General features: G+C 47.9%; 1 protein-coding gene across 1 annotated transcript in view; it reads left to right on the top strand.

The window, feature by feature from the left end:
- Positions 1 to 2,569: 2,569 nt before the first annotated feature.
- The window catches only part of LOC311243437 (cullin-3-like), a gene marked incomplete at both ends in the record, with an annotated part of 135,687 nt that continues 120,539 nt past the window's right edge, over positions 2,570 to 17,717 (top strand). The window contains one exon of the mRNA XM_084332667.1: positions 2,570 to 3,331. Coding sequence (XP_084188793.1) covers positions 2,570 to 3,331 — 762 coding nt within the window. The remainder of the gene's footprint in view (positions 3,332 to 17,717) is intronic.

Here is a 17,717-nt window from a genome sequence, read left to right as displayed (position 1 = left end):
TCACCCCTGTCCTCAAAAAACCCACTCTTGACCCATCCAGCCTCTCCAACTACCGCCCCATATCCAATCTTCCTTTTTTCTCTAAAACACTGGAACGTATTGCTGCCTCCCAACTCCACTCCCATCTCCAGTCCAACACCCTCTATGAACCCCTTCAGTCTGGCTTCCGTCCCGCTCACAGCACCAAAACTGCACTGGTTAAGGTCATCAACGACCTCCTCATCGCCGCTGACTCCGGTGCCCTCAACATCCTGATCCTACTCGATCTCAGTGCAGCCTTTGACACAGTGTGTCACTCCATCCTCCTCCAAAGGCTGCACCAACTGGGTGTTGAGGGCACAGCACTTGACTGGTTCTCCTCCTACCTCACAGACAGACACCAATTCATCTCCCTCTCCGGCCACACCTCCTCCCCCTCCCCAGTCACACAGGGGGTCCCCCAAGGCTCAGTCCTTGGCCCCCTGCTCTTCATCTGCTACATTCTCCCCCTTGGTCACATCATCCGTAAATACCACCTCAACTTCCACTGTTACGCTGACGACACCCAAATCTACATCAGTACACAATCCCCCCACAGCCCACCCCTCAGTCACATCGAATCCTGCATCACCGAACTCCAAACTTGGATGACTCACAACTTCCTCAAACTGAACAGTGACAAGACTGAACTTCTCATCATTGGCACCAAAACGACCCTCACCAGATCCGGACCCATCACACTCACCATCAACGACTCCACCATCACCCCCTCCCCCCTAGTCCGCAACCTTGGTGTCCTCCTTGACCCCACCCTCTCATTTGACCCCCACGTCCGCTCCATCGTAAAAATATACTACTTTCACCTCCGCAACATAGCAAAAATCCGTCACTGCCTCTCCCCCCGGCTGCTGAATCCCTCATTCACGCCTTCATCTCCTCCCGCCTGGACTACTGCAACTCCCTCCTCACTGGTATCACCTCCCGCTCCCTCCATAAACTGCAAATGGTCCAAAATTCAGCCGCCCGCCTCCTCACTAACACCCGGTCCTGCGAACACATCACTCCTGTCCTCCACTCCCTCCACTGGCTCCCGATCAAACACCGCATTAACTTTAAAACACTACTCCTCACCTTCAAAGCCCTCCACAGCCTGGCCCCCCCCTACCTGACTGATCTCCTTCTTCCCTACCGCCCCACCCGTTCCCTCCGGTCCTCCTCCACTGCCTCCCTCACTGTCCCGACATCCAAGCTTAAAAACTTCGGAGATCGGGCCTTCTCTCGTACTGCACCCCGACTCTGGAACTCCCTCCCCCAGTCCATCAGAGACTCCCCTACACTCTCCACCTTCAAAGCTCGCCTCAAAACCCACCTGTTCTCCCTTGCCTTCAACCCCCCCCACCCTTAAACCCCCCCCTCCCCTCCAACCTGATTGATGTCTGTCTCCAGTCTTTTTTGTGCTATCAGGCTGTCTCCCCTGTTCCCCCAATGGTCTCATGTTCCTTTTGTTTTTTGTTTCTTTGTTGTTTTTGTTTTTTGTTTCTTCGCTTTCGTTTCTTTGTTTGTACTCCTGCTCCCGACTACTGTCAGCGACTTCGGGTTATTCAGAAGCGCTATATAAATTAAATTAATTATTATTATTATTATTATTATTAGAAGCAGCAATCCATTCCACGGCTGGAGCTCTGCGCGGCTCCAAGTGGAGCCCAGTTGGGAAAGATGCTGAAGGAAGAGCTGCGCCTGCCCCTTTATGCGGTGTCGATGTGGTCCGACTCCACAACAGTCATCCAGTGGATCCAGTCGACTTCGTGCAGATATAAAGTCTTCGTGGGAACAAGGGTGACAGAGATCCAAGAGCTTGTGGGGACCAGCTGCTGGCGATATGTTTCGACAGATGTCAACCTGGCGGACGTGATCACCAGAGGTGTGACCCTCGAGGAATTGGCACGTCCCAACCTCTGGCCTTCTCCTCCGAACTTGGAGAATGCAGAGGTGGAGGTGGAACTTAAGAAGTCCATCTTCTGCGGCCTCACCGGACTCCAATACCCTTCAACCACTGACGGTCCCAAGGTTGAGGATTGCCAGACCCTAGAAGAGCTCCAAGTACGTACCTTCCACCACCGGAACCCCGGTCCCGGAGACCCGACCCCCCTCAGCGCCGACGACTATGCCGCAGCTGAGATCATGTTGCTGCAGAGGGTGCAGCGGGAGGTCTTCCAGATCGAGATGGCGTGCTTGGGATGGAAGATGGAGCTACCAAGAGACAGCAAGCTGAGGCTAATGGCCCCCGAACTGGACGAGAAAGACCTCATACGCGTCGGAGGCCGCCTACGACGGGCTCAGGGCCTCACCGAGGACAGCAAACACCCCATCCTACTCCCCTTGAAGCATCCAGTGACTAACTTGGTGATTCGTCACTATGACACCAACTTGTATCACCCTGGGGCGGAGCGGCTCTTCGGGGAGCTCAGGAGAAGGTTCTGGATACTTCACGGCCTGCCAGAAGCTCAGAGCCCAACCCATCATGCCACGAATGGCTGACCTCCCATCCTGCCGCCTCCGTCTCCAAGAAGCACCCTTCCACAACACGGGCATGGACTGCTTCGGGCCCTTCACCATCAAGGCAGAGATCGGGAGAGCAACTGCTAAGAGATGGGGAATCATCTTCAAGTGCCTCACCACGAGAGCTGTCCATCTCGAGGTGCTGGCTGAAATGACACCAGACAGCTTCCTCCAGTCATTCCGTCGATTTACTGGAAGGAGAGGGCGACCACATACCCTCTGGTCTGATCACAGGACGAACTTCAAGGGAGGAGAAGCTGAACTCATCAAGAGTTACCACCAGATGAGTGAGGAGTTGAGGGACGAGCTGGCCTCCCAACAGGTCACCTTCTCCTACAACCCTCCAAATGTACCCCACTTTGGTGGAACGTGGAAGAGAGAGGTCAAGTCGGTAAAGGCTGCCTTGGGACAGGTTCCCAAGGCAGAGGTATTCGACACCGTGCTGGTGGAGATTGAAGCCATTCTGAATTCCAAGCCACTGGGGTACATCAGTAGCGACGCGGCCAATCTCGACCCCATAACACCCAACAGCCTTCTGATGGGGCGGCGAGACGCGGCCCTTCCCTTTGCGGTCTACGCCTCCACTGAGATCATCGGCAGAAGACAATGGAGGTATAGTCAGGCTTTAGCCGACCAATTCTGGAAGAGGTTCACCACCGAGTATCTCCCATCGCTGCAAGGCCGCCGCAAGTGGATCACTGAAAGAGGCAACCTAGAACCAGGAACCCCAGTCATGATCGTGGATCAGGCGCTCCCCCGAGCCCGCTGGCTCACCGGAGGGGTGAAGAGTGTGGTAAAAGGGCAAGGCGGAAGAGTCCGCTCGACTGTCGTGGATGTCGGAGGAAGAACTTACCACAGACCAGTGGCTCGACTGATCCGACTACCCCCGTACTCTGACCAGCCTGAGTGACTACTAGACATTCAGCAGACCTCAGTTACTGATTAGCGCCGCAAATCAGGGGGCGGCTGTGCTGAAGGGTCTGCAGTTATGTAGAAATAGACCTAAGATTTCCCCCTCTAAGTTCATTAGACCTGTTTGATATGTGGGAGCTCAGTTATTATTTTCCACATACTGTTTACACCGTCTGCCTACTGTTGGCATCTCATGTTGTGTGAAAGTGCTGCCATCTACTGGGCCGAGGTGGAAGTGTTTAGTTATCGTGCGTCATTTCCTGTATCATTGAACTTGTCCAGAATTGTATAGAAAGAGAAATGCATCCAACGTGAAGGTCACGGACATTTTGACCAGGGATGTAAAGTTGCTTACCACGCGGACATTATTCCACCAGAGAGTGTGAGTTTGAGTAGTTAGCTAATTAGATGTTTAGTAAACGTCAGTGATTAGCGGACTACAGCTAACTATCGTATTTCCAGTTATCGTTAGCAGTTAGCAGAAGCTAGCTAGCTCGGAGCTAATATCTAACGTAGCCCGTTGCACATGCATTGCTAGCTGCTCTGTACTGGACATATCGGACGATATAGCACAGACCGGAGGACATTTAGCTAGGGTCTGTGCCGAAGGGACTCTGTACAGAGGCACACAACCAGTCATTTGCTAGCTCAGCAGCCGCTAGCACTAGCCTGTTGTACAGAGGCGGACAGCGTGCCTTCAGTCTGGCTGGCTGCATGCTCACTACTGAGCGGAGGGAGACACTCGGATACCCAACAGCGGGGCCTCTGGTCTGCAGGAGCAGACTGGTAGCGCCAATCGGACCGGGCAGCGTCTTCCCGCCTTCATCACCACACAGCCGTTGACTACTCCTCGCCAGGGCCGCCTCAGGGGGTGTGCGAGCAGTGCGGTCGCACAGGGCCTCGCGGGAAGGGGGGCCTCGCAAAAAAAAAAAAAAAAAAAAAAATTATTAATTTTTTTTTATTATTTTTTTTTATTATTTTTTTTAATTATTTTTTTATTTTTTTGCGAGGCCCCCCTTCCCGCGAGGCCCTTTTTCATCACAGACCTAAAATCTAGTTTTGCTTATATGCTTATATATTTCACATTAGACACGTTTGTAGAATGTGTCTGACTTGTTCCTGGGTCTGCAGTCCTGCAGACATACTCACTATTGGAGCTCAGCTTCTGGGGTTCTGCAGCAGCAGGCAGGTTTCAACGAAGGGAGTGGTTTTACTTACATCATGTGTAGTAGTACGCCGGCGCCGCGTGAGTCAGCTGCGTTTGACTATTTCGCGCGTGCAGCTTTTGACTATGCTTAGTTATGCCAGCCAAGACGAAGAAAGAGGTCGGTCATTATCATCATTATCAGTCGGTCGGTCACCAAGGAACGTTGACGAAAGGCCTCTCGCTAGCGGGACAAATGGCCGGAGCCTTGTCATGGTATAGCCGGCTAGTAGCATGATGTCGGCTAGTAGCTAGCTTAGCTAAAGGCTAACTAGCGTTAGCTAACCTATTCAGAGGAGCGAGGCGAGGCGAGTGGATGTCTTTTCAAAAGAAGGAGAAGAGAACTTGTGAGCAGATAAATCTGTTAGGCAGCAATACGCCGAAAGGTGTCCAGTCTGCCGGAAAGTACTCGAAGAAGAAGAAGAAGAAATTACACGTGGCGTGGGCCAAGAAAGTCTCCTTCCAACTTTACCATTGGCGCCGGCGTTGATACTGCGTTATGGTGAGTCAACCTATGATTATATACCCGCCGTGGACCTGTCTCTCTTTCTCTCTCTCTGGAGCCAAACTGGTCGACTAGCTAATACTACTAGTAGCTAACGGTGTGTGCCTGATTGAGCTAACTGTTAGCCAGTTAGCTGTTTAGCGTCAGCTGGGAACGTTCGTTTGATGCTATCAGTTAGCCTTGAGAATAGCAGGCCCTTTGACAGAAGATGTAGTCGGGCCTGCACCATGACAAGGCTCTGGCCATAGCTTCTTTTTGTCCCGCCAGCGAGAGGCCTTTCGTCAACGTGGAGACCTGTGTTGCGGCCTTTCGCCCTGCGTTCCTCGTGCAGGTAAGATGTCATGACATTACCCCACTCTTCCTTCCTTCCCCTCCCGAATGTTTTGTTAATAACGATGTTTTTTTCCAGGCAAAACATATGCTACTTCACAACATTTGGAGATACGACATGTGCTGTGTGTGAATGTCTTGGTCGTTTGTGTAGCTTGGGTAGCGTTGGGCCGTTGGCCAAAGCTGTGTGTGTCACAGTACCTGGCTAGCCTATTTAGCTGATGTCGGCCATTGGCTCCTTGCTGCTTTGGTTTCTCTATAGACCCTCTTCTCTTTGGATTTAAGTGTTGATCTTTGTCCTTTTTGATCTCTCATACATGCTCTCTCTCTAACACACACACATGCTCTTTCTCTCTCTCTCTCTCTCTCTCTCTCTCTCTCTCTCTCTCTCTCTCTCATACATGCTCTCTCTCTAACACACATGCTCTCTCTCTCTCTCTCTCTCTTTCTAACACACACAGTCTGCCTATGGCGGCCTTTCTCGATGGCTAGGCTGTGCTCGCTGAGTCTGTATAGTCAAGGATCTTCAGTCACAGTGCTCAGGTATTCTGCCACTGTGTACTCTCTGTTTAGGGCCAAATAGCATTTCAATTTCTTTCTAATGTGTCTCTCTCTCTCTCTCTCTCTCTCTCTCTCTCTCTGTACACTGTATATTGACTGTAGAACGGGAGCTCTCTCTCGCTCTCTCTTTTGCTATATGTTGACTGTATCATGCCCCGCCTCGGGCAGCGCTATTATTTAAGAATATGTTGACTGTATGAAAAAAAAAAAAAAAAAAAATATATATATATATATATATATATATATATAATTTTTATTTTTATTTTTTTAAACCTTTTGGGGGGGGGGGGGGGGGGCCTCGCGTTAAATCTCGCACAGGGCCTCGCATTTCTCCCAGGCGGCCCTGCTCCTCGCCACAGAACCCCTCCGGGTTCTCACCACCAGGATTACTAACTCTCTCTCCACCTCTCTTGTCTGGCAGAGGGAATTGTTCCTCTGCTGCAACGGTAACCGCGGCAATGTTGGCCAGAACAATTTGGGCGCCCATCTAAATTTAGCTATAGTATTTTAATTAGGAATCGTATAAAGTACTACGAATATTTGTATGTATGTTTTTTCCCCTTGTTGATATAAAATGGCATTATGATTCAACAGTTTCCTCGCTCTTTCTAGTCTAGGTGACTCCATTTAATTTAGTTGACTCAGTTGTGTAATTTGGTATCAATTAGTTTGGCAGTTAAGGCATCCGACCAACCCCCTAAGGTGACATTTATATACAGTCCTTTAAGCTCCAGCACACTTACCATACATATTATTTATATTATTCAAATGGACTCAAACATGTTCCGTTGTGATGTCACAGTATGATGTCATAATAGAACATTCTAGAACATTTGTGATGTCACAATCAAACATTCTAGAACATTTGTGATGGCACAGTATGGTCATAATAGAACATTCTAGAACATTTGTGATGTGACAGTATGATGTCATAATCAAACATTCTAGAACATTTGTGTTCTATATATATTCAACAATGCTCTCTGTGGAAAGGAAAGAAGATGAAGATCTCATTGTGAAAAGCTGTGGAAAGATGGATTTTGAGAGTTGCGCAGAGTGGCGGCGTCTGCGTCCGCCGGACTGTGCAGCGAAGACATGTGTAGGGGTAGTAGTCGGTGGTGGGAGGCGAACGGAGTAGATATGGAGGATCGGGAACAGGGAAGATCTCGCGATTGGTGGCCCCGGCCTGTGAGCGGCTGTCCAGGGTATTGGGAGGATGGTGATGGAAGTAAATGGTGTGATGGAAGTAAATGGTGTGAGAAGGGCGAGGAAGATAGCGATGACGGAATGGAGTACAGTGGGGAGGAGAGGGAGAAAGAAGAGATGGAGAAGGAGGTGTGGGAAACGGTGGGGAAGAAGAGGAAGAAGCAGACGGAGAGGGACGACAGTGATGGGGATAGCCAGGGCAAGGGTAAGGGGTCGGGTGAGAGTAGGGGGGAGGAGAGTGGGGGAGAAGGGGGGAAGAGGAAGAAAGTGGGGGACGATAGCTCAAGTGGGCCGGGAGACGAGGGTGCTGGAAAAGATGTGGCAAAAGCGGAAGTGATCCATATAGTGGTCAGGCTTGAGGGGGAGAGGGGTGAGAGGAAAGTAGGTAGGCTCGAGTGGCCCAAACTCATTGCTGAGCAATTAGGGGAGGTAAAGTACGCGAGAGTTTTGTGGGATGGGAATCTGGCCGTAGGGTGTGGTAGTGAGGGGCAGGTGGAGGTGGCTAGGAAGATGCGAAGCATTGGGGGGGTGGGTATAAGTAAGGTGGCGAGAGTAGGGGAGAAGAGGGGGGGGATGTAAGGGGGTGATAGCTGGGGTACCGGTCGAGGTTACAGTAGAGCAGCTGGTGGAAGAGCTAATGGAGAACGGGTGTAATGGCATAGTTAAGAGTGCAGAAAGGATGAAGAGGGGAGCAGAGAGGGCAGTGACGGGGACGGTAGTGATTACGTTCGAGGGTGGGGTTGTTCCTAGGGAGGTGTTTGTAGGGCGTAGGATGTATAGGGTTAGGGAATTTGTTCATAATCCTCTTAGGTGCTATAGGTGCCAGGAGTTTGGCCATATAGCTACCACGTGTAGGAAGGGGCTGAGGTGCGCTAGGTGTGGCGGGGAACATGAATATGGGAATTGTGGAGAGGGAGTGAAGCCGAAGTGCTGTAGTTGTGGTGGGGAGCATAGTGTAGCGTTTAGGGGGTGCGAGGTGATGAAGGTGGTCGCGGATCGGAGAGAGAGAAGGGAGGGTAAGTTGACGTATGCTGGGGCGGTTAGCAGGGCAGGACAGGGTAGCCAAGAAAGGGTGCAGGGGGTTGAAGGAGGGCATTTGGCAGTGAGGGTAGAGCAGGTGGAAAGAGAGAGGGGAAGGGAGGAGAAATTAGGTATTGTGGCCTTCGTGGCAGGGGTAGTTACTGGTATGGCAGAGGCTAAGGGTAGAACAGAGATGGTGAAGATGATTGTTAGGATAGCGGTTCAACATCTGGGATTGGAAGCAGGGCAGCCTGGGAGAAATGCGAGGCCCTGTGCGAGATTTTTTTTTTTTTCATACAGTCAACATATTCTTAAATAATAGCGCTGCCCGAGGCGGGGCATGATACAGTCAACATATAGCAAAAGAGAGAGCGAGAGAGAGCTCCCGTTCTACAGTCAATATACAGTGTACAGAGAGAGAGAGAGAGAGAGACACATTAGAAAGAAATTGAAATGTTATTTGGCCCTAAACAGAGAGTACACAGTGGCAGAATACCTGAGCACTGTGACTGAAGATCCTTGACTATACAGACTCAGCGAGCACAGCCTAGCCATCGAGAAAGGCCGCCATAGGCAGACTGTGTGTGTTAGAAAGAGAGAGAGAGAGAGCATGTGTGTTAGAGAGAGAGCATGTATGAGAGAGAGGGAGAGAGAGATAGAGAGAGAGAGAAAGAGCATGTGTGTGTGTTAGAGAGAGAGCATGTATGAGAGATCAAAAAGGACAAAGATCAACACTTAAATCCAAAGAGAAGAGGGTCTATAGAGAAACCAAAGCAGCAAGGAGCCAATGGCCGACATCAGCTAAATAGGCTAGCCAGGTACTGTGACACACACAGCTTTGGCCAACGGCCCAACGCTACCCAAGCTACACAAACGACCAAGACATTCACACACAGCACATGTCGTATCTCCAAATGTTGTGAAGTAGCATATGTTTTGCCTGGAAAAAAACATCGTTATTAACAAAACATTCGGGAGGGGAAGGAAGGAAGAGTGGGGTAATGTCATGACATCTTACCTGCACGAGGAACGCAGGGCGAAAGGCCGCAACACAGGTCTCCACGTTGACGAAAGGCCTCTCGCTGGCGGGACAAAAAGAAGCTATGGCCAGAGCCTTGTCATGGTGCAGGCCCGACTACATCTTCTGTCAAAGGGCCTGCTATTCTCAAGGCTAACTGATAGCATCAAACGAACGTTCCCAGCTGACGCTAAACAGCTAACTGGCTAACAGTTAGCTCAATCAGGCACACACCGTTAGCTACTAGTAGTATTAGCTAGTCGACCAGTTTGGCTCCAGAGAGAGAGAAAGAGAGACAGGTCCACGGCGGGTATATAATCATAGGTTGACTCACCATAACGCAGTATCAACGCCGGCGCCAATGGTAAAGTTGGAAGGAGACTTTCTTGGCCCACGCCACGGTGTAATTTCTTCTTCTTCTTCTTCTTCTTCTTCGAGTACTTTCCGGCAGACTGGACACCTTTCGGCGTATTGCTGCCTAACAGATTTATCTGCTCACAAGTTCTCTTCTCCTTCTTTTGAAAAGACATCCACTCGCCTCGCCTCGCTCCTCTGAATAGGTTAGCTAACACTAGTTAGCCTTTAGCTAAGCTAGCTACTAGCCGACATCATGCTACTAGCCGGCTATACCATGACAAGGCTCCGGCCATTTGTCCCGCTAGCGAGAGGCCTTTCGTCAACGTTCCTTGGTGACCGACCGACTGATAATGATGATAATGACCGACCTCTTTCTTCGTCTTGGCTGGCATAACTAAGCATAGTCAAAAGCTGCACGCGCGAAATAGTCAAACGCAGCTGCCTCACGCGGCGCCGGCGTACTACTACACATGATGTAAGTAAAACCACTCCCTTCATTGAAACCTGCCTGCTGCTGCAGAACCCCAGAAGCTGAGCTCCAATAGTGAGTATGTCTGCAGGACTGCAGACCCAGGAACAAGTCAGACACATTCTACAAACGTGTCTAATGTGAAATATATAAGCATATAAGCAAAACTAGATTTTAGGTCTGTGATGAAAAAGGGCCTCGCGGGAAGGGGGGCCTCGCAAAAAAATAAAAATAAAATAAAAAAAAATAATAAAAAAAATTAATACATTTTTTATTTTTTTTTTGTGAGGCCCCCCTTCCCGCGAGGCCCTGTGCGACCGCACTGCTCGCACACCCCCTGAGGCGGCCCTGATTGGAAGGTCTGGACTGGAAGGAGGTGTATAGTGAATTGGCTGAGGGGGCTGCGAGGGACAAGGCTGCGAGGGACAAAGCAGCCCAGGATAAGATAGCAGGGGGCAAGGAGGGTCCCGCGGAGGGGGGCTCAGGCAGGAAGTAGCAGCAGTAGCTGCACTCCAATGGACAATGTAGTTGATGACGGGGTCCAGTAGAAGAAGAAAAAGAAGGTGAAGAAGGAGAAGAAGGAGAAGAAGAAGAGCCCATAAAAAGAATTGCGGAGGGCAGTAATACGCCACGATGCGTCTACTCTGCCGGAAATTCAAATAAGATTCAAGATTTCAAGATTCAAGAGTTTTAATTTAATTTAATAAGAAGAAGAAGAAGATCTCATGGGTCAAGGAGTGATAGGGTGAAGATGTGTAGACTGAGGCTGGGACACTGTGGGTTGAACAGTAGCTTGTGCATTGTGGGCAAACATCCAGATGGGGTGTGTGAATGTGGAGAGACTGAAACTGTCGGGCATGTCTTCCTAAAATGTGAAAGGTATAGGAAAGAGAGGGAAATCTTTTATAAAAGTCTGGTAGAGCTGGGAGTCTCTTCCTTCTCTCTTAAATCATTCTTTGGCATGGATAATGAGAACCACCAGCTGATCACAGAGGCAGTGCTGACATTTCTGCATGCTTCAGAGTTGTACCAGAGGATATAGCGTTAGTGTATGTATTAGTATTGGACAGGCAAGAGGAGCAGAGAAGAAGGAGAAAGTGTGAGTTGAAGAGGCCTAAAGATGGCACTCCACTAGTGTAGTATAAGAACTGAGGAGGGAAGAAATACGCCAAGAAAGAGGAAGAAGAAGAAGAAGAAGAAGAGATCATCAAAAGAAGTGCGGAGGGCAGTAATACGCCACGATGCGTCTACACTGCCGGAAATTCAAAAGAAGAAGAAGAAGAAGAAGATCTCATTGTGCATCTTGAGACAGTACTGAACAGATAGACTAAACAACACATCAGAACTCGTTGCATTTGGTTTTTGGAACAGAGCTGGATACATCAACTGTTAACAGAATGGCTAAAGACAAGATTGAAAGAATGCCTGGCCTATCGTTTAGCCATGCAAAGGTGAGCTAAGTTATTATTTTATTATTAGTGTGGGTTCTCCCACATTATTGTAATCTATACTATTTATTTATTCTTTATTATTCCGCCGATTTTTGCTTGCTAACTCCTCCCAGAGCTTTCGCACCACATACACGTCTAAGGTATCAAAACGACCGGCCTGGTCCAACTCGAGTTTCTATTACTTTTTGGAAAGTTTCACCGCACAGTTTGGCTACAAATCGACTTTAAATGGGACATGTTGGTCCATAAGGAATGAAGAACATTCTAGAACATTTGTGATGTCACAGTATGATGTCATAATAGAACATTCTAGAACATTTGTGATGGCACAGTATGTCATAATCAAACATTCTAGAACATTTGGATGTCACAGTATGATGTCTTAATCAAACATTCTAGAACATTTGGGATGTCACAGTATGATGTCTTAATCAAACATTCTAGAACATTTGTGATGGCACAGTATGGTCATAATAGAAAATTCTAGAACATTTGTGATGGCACAGTATGTTCCGTTGTGATGTCACAGTATGATGTTATAATAGAACATTCTAGAACATTTGTGATGTCACAATCAAACATTCTAGAACATTTGTGATGGCACAGTATATGGTCATAATAGAACATTCTAGAACATTTGTGATGTGAGAGGAGGGGGGAGGCGAGTGGGGGAGAAGGGAAGAAAGTGCGGGACGATAGCTCAAGTGGAAGAAACGATGGTGACATGAAGGGGAGTGACAACAAGGGGTGGGAATTGTTGAGCCTTGACGAGCTGGAGAGGCGTGACGACGAGTGGTGGAAATGGTTGAGCCTTGACGAGTATAACTCGGTCTTGGCGAGACTGTCGTCGAGAGCTAAAAAGGAGCTGCAAGCAAGGAGCGACAGCGATAGGGGTGAGAATAGCCAGGGCAAAGAGTCGGGTGGTGACAGAATGGAGTATAGTGGGGAGGAGAGGGAGAGTGAGAAAGAAGAGATTGAGAGGGAGGTGTGGGAAACGGCGGGGAAGAAGAGGAAGAAACAGACGGAGAGGAACGACAGCGATGGGGGTGAGAGTAGCCAGGGCAAGGGTAAGGGGACGGGTGGTGCCGTGGAGAGTAGCGGGGAGGAGAGTGGGGAAGAAGGGGGGAAGAGGAAGAAAGCGAGGGACGATAGCTCAAGTGGGCCGGGAGGCGAGGGTGCTGGAAATGATGTGGCAAAAGAGGAAGTGATTCATATAGTGGTCAGGCTTGAGGGGGAGAGGGGAGAGGGGAAAGTAGGTAGGCTCGAGTGGCCCAAACTCATTGCCGAGCAATTAGGGGAGGTAAAGTACGCGAGAGTTTTGTGGGATGGGAATCTGGCCGTAGGGTGTGGTAGTGCGGGGCAGGTGGAGAGGGCTAGGAAGATGGGGAGCATTGGTGGGGTGGGTATAAGTAGGGTGGCGAGAGTAGGGGAGGGGGGATGTAAGGGGGTGATAGCTGGGGTACCGGTCGAGGTTACAGTAGAGCAGCTGGTGGAAAATCTAAAGGAGAACGGGCGTAATGGCATAGTTAAGAGTGCAGAAAGGATGAAGAGGGGAGCAGAGAGGGCAGTGACGGAGACGGTAGTGATTACGTTTGAGGGTGGGGTTGTTCCTAGGGAGGTGTTTGTAGGGCGTAGGATGTATAGGGTTAGGGCATTTGTCCAGAATCCTCTTAGGTGCTATAGGTGCCAGGAGTTTGGCCATATAGCTACCACGTGTAGGAAGGGGCTGAGGTGCGCTAGGTGTGGCGGGGAACATGAATATGGGAAGTGTGGAGAGGGAGTGAAGCCGAAGTGCTGTAGTTGTGGTGGGGAGCATAGTGTAGCGTTTAGGGGGTGTGAGGTGATGAAGAAGGAGGTCGCGGTTCGGAGAGTGAGAAGGGAGGGTAAGTTGTCGTATGCTGAGGCGGTTAGCAGGGTAGGACAGGGCAGCCAAGAAAGGGTGCAGGGGGTGGAAGGAGGGCATGTGGCAGAGAGGGTAGAGCAGGTGGAAAGAGAGAGGGGAAGGGAGGAGAAATTAGGTATTGTGGCCTTCGTGGCAGGGGTAGTTACTGGTATGGCAGAGGCTAAGGGTAAAACAGCGATGGTGAAGATGATTGTTAGGATAGCGGTTCAACATCTGGGATTGGAAGGTCTGGGCTGGGAGGAGGTGTATAGCGAATTGGCTGAGGGGGCTGAGAGGGACAAAGCAGCCCAGAATAAGATCGCAGGGGGCAAGGAGGGTCCCGCGGAGGGGGGCTCAGACAGGAAGTAGCAGCATTAGCTGCACTCCAATGGACAATGTAGTTGATGACGGGGTCCAGTAGAAGGAGAAAAAGACGGTGAAGAAGGAGAAGAAGGAGAAGAAGAAGAGCCCATAAAAAGAATTGTGGAGGGCAGTAATACGCCACGATGCGTCTACACTGCCGGAAATTCAAATAAGAAGAAGAAGAAGAAGAAGATCTCATTGTGCATCTCGAGACAGTACTGAACAGTACTGAACAGATAGACTAAACAACACAACAGAACTCATTGCATTTGGTTTTTGGAACAGAGCTGGATACATCAACTGTTAACAGAATGGCTATCCCCATTTCTTCAAACAAGATGCCTAGCCTATCGTTTAGCCATGCAAAGGTGAGCTAAGTTATTATTTTATTATTAGGCTATGTGTCCACTGCGGAAGTTTTTTTGAAGGCGGACCGCTTTGAAAAAAGAAGAAAAAAAGCTCTGAGCGTTTTTCTGAATGCAACTGAGGCTCGCGCCAGCCGCGGCTCCGCCCCTTCCTCCATGAGTTACATTGATGAGCGCGCTGCTTTTCCGAAAGTTGAACTAGTTTCAACTTTATGAGCTGGGAGCGCTCCGCCAAAAACGCTGCCGCCGAGAGTGCATAAAACCGAGGCGAGGTGCTGGGAAGAGGAGCTCGCCTGACGCTTCTCCAGCATATAAATGAATGACAGAAAGGAGCTGACAACTCATAAAACGTCCACTGTGGACACATAGCCTTAGTGTATACACACAGACGCCACCTCCATCCCAGGCACGCGGGAACTATAAAACGGCAGGGGGTGCTGGGGGGTCGCCAGATTAAAAAAATAAAAAATAAAAAAAAATCATTTTTTTTCTTTTTTTTTTTTTTTTGGTCAGGCCACTGAACTTAGAAGGAGGCCAGGCCAGTGTTTCTATTTGCACCAGCGCAATAGTTAGATAACCTAGGTGGGGAACAACCAGGAGATCACTGCAACTCACACAAGTTGGAGAACTATCTCTCTCTCTCTCTCGCTCTCACACACACACAAAGGGAGCCGCATGTGATTGGTGGAGGCGGGATCCTTACGAAAAACTGCTAATCATTGACACATGCTAGCCTGTAATAATCCCCCCCAGAAAAATGTACTTTGCATTTGATATATTGCAAATATATGCCATCACACACACTGGCATTTAAAGGGTTAGAATTATAAAATGAATATGTGGTGTTATGATCACGGCTGAAGTTGAATAAAATATTGTATTTATCAATTACAAAAAACTGAAAATCCATACAAATCTGTGTTGTTGCTAATCATACCTATGCTAGCCTGTTTTTTAACAATAAGTTGTGATGCCATCACAAACACTGGCATTTAAAGGGTACAAAAAAAAAAAAAATCTGCACCAGAATGCAGGAAATTAAGTCTTTGTAACAAAAAAATTCCTGGTTGGGGACCCCCTGCTTAAAAAGTGGCCTGACTGGGGCTATATTTCCTGGCCTGAATGATTTCCCCAGTCCGGCCCTGGTTAAAAGCCTCCAATGCTTATTAGTGTGTGTGCGTTTGAACGTTTGCATGTTTCAACCATACATTTCCATTTAAAATATTTTTTTTTTACCTCCTATAATAGTGGGGGTCGCGGCTCTCTGACACCGTTTTCTTTTGGGTCGCGGCCTGAAAAATTTGGGAACCCCTGGTCTAGCCTGTACCCCCAAGACATGTTGCTGGCCCCGTCAAAACAGTATCCTATCAGCCTCTCCATGGGCAGGTCGAGGCGTAAAAGTATTTTATACACAAAAACAGCGTCTCGGCTGTTGTGTCTGGGCCGGGCATTGTAAAAACCCCAAAAGAAGTTCTGAGCTTCCAAGTTGTCATCGGCTAACTGTATATTACACGAGAATTGTTCTTTTCCAGTGAGTGACATCAGTGGTTCCGTCAGCGCTCAAGCCAAAGATTGGGCTTTTGGATGCTTTGCCTCTAATTTGTCGCTGAATATCATGGGCAAGCAGCTGTAAGATTTCGTTTTGGATGTTGTTGGACATCCAGTTGTCTCTCTTTTGGAGCCAATTCTTCAACTCGGGATCAGACTCGGTGCGCACTCTTTCCATCATGAGCTGCCATAACACCCCATCCCTATTTGCATCACCCCTCAGTGGAAGCCCCTGGCGCCCGAGGGGGGGTATAGGGGAACAGACTCAGTTAACTCTTCAATACCTGATGCTGAGGCTGAACCTGTCGTCTCTGTCTCTCTCTGACGTTTATCAGATTTAGTGGGACTGTCACTGGGACCGGCGGGACGTTTCGAAAATAAATCTGATATTTTTCTTTTCTGCAAGTGAGACATTCTGTGCTAGCAAAGTCTGACTACTAGCTAAAATCGACTGACTGCGCAAGCACTGTATCACAGTAGCTCAGTGGTTCGTGGCACGTGGGAAGGGCGGGAGACGGGAGGTGAATACAATTAGTTGTTTCACCTGTCATTCAATCAGTCTGTGACAGTCTGTCATCACTCGAAAATCTACTCGGTTTTACACGTATGATTCTGTACATACAGTAGTGTAATGAATGAATGAAAACTTTATTTAACAGATTGGAGAATGGCTACAATACAGTACGGCTCAATACACACACTATTAAAATGGTGACGTGCTTTGAGCAGGATAAACTTATAATATACAGTGTTACAGTTATACAGTTACAGTATATACAAATATATAAATACTGCCATAAAAAAAAAATAAAAAAAAAATATATGTATATATTATATAGCTGCAGCACCCCCCGCACCCCCCCTTCCCGCGTCCCTGCTCCATCCTGACTCAGGCTGTTGTGATGTCACAGTATGATGTCATAATCAAACATTCTAGAACATTTGTGTATCTATTTAACAATTCTCTCAGAAGGTATTGCGCATTTTGAAACATAACAGGACTGATGATATTAACTGTTAAACAACATAGATTGAAACCTGCATTTCTCAAACAAGATGCCTAGCCTACCGTTTATCCGTGGAAAGGTGAGTGTCCACTAGGGCTGAGCCCGAATGTTCGAACCTTTGTTCATTACGTTGGCATTCGAATTCAAAAGCAACATTCGAATTTCGTATAAAGAAAAAACATAAATTTTCTTCATTCTGTATAAACCAATGGGGTTTTCCTTCACAGTTGCAGATAAAGATTAGGCTAGACCAATATAGTATTAACATAAACTGATGAGTTATATTCATTAGAAAGTTGATTTATTTGATTTAGTTGGGCTGGGGCTTCTCCCTGAGCTGGGTCAAGGTTTGGAAAGTTGATTTAATAAAAGAAAAAATACTAATTTAATCAGATTAATCACTTCATTCAAATTGAGGATTTAGTTTGAGGATACAAAAAATATATATATATATATATATATAAAAGAAATTCACATTTGGCACCAGTGCAACTTTTGATTGGTTGATTGATTTTTATTTTTATGTCTTACATACAGATGTATGCCCAGCCCTTATGGGCTTACAAGACACATAAACAATAAGTATATAGTATACTTAACAATAAGTATATTATAGACCCAAGATGGCCACAAAAAAAATTACAAAATAAAACATAACAAGCTGTAAACAATGTACTTCAAAGAAACAAGAGGAATTCATATAAAATGATATAGGATATAATGTGTTTTGTCTCAAGTGCATTTTCCCATTATAAGTGCCATGCTTTCTCCAAAATCGATTCTGCCTTATCCGCCTGATCTTTGAAACTTTTTTGATGCTTGGTCTCAAAATGGCGTTTCACACCTGACGTTCGGCAAACTACATTTTCTAAACATAAAGTACACACAGCACGGTCCTTCTGACACACAAACCCGTAGTCGTCTGTCCACGTGGGCTGGAATGCCCGAATTTCCTTTGCTTTAACTTTCTTAGCGGGGGTT

The sequence above is a fragment of the Notolepis coatsorum genome (assembly GCF_963971535.1).
Source record: "Notolepis coatsorum genome assembly, chromosome: 17".
NCBI lineage: Eukaryota > Metazoa > Chordata > Actinopteri > Aulopiformes > Paralepididae > Notolepis > Notolepis coatsorum.
This window is presented reverse-complemented; position numbering and strand designations above follow the sequence as displayed.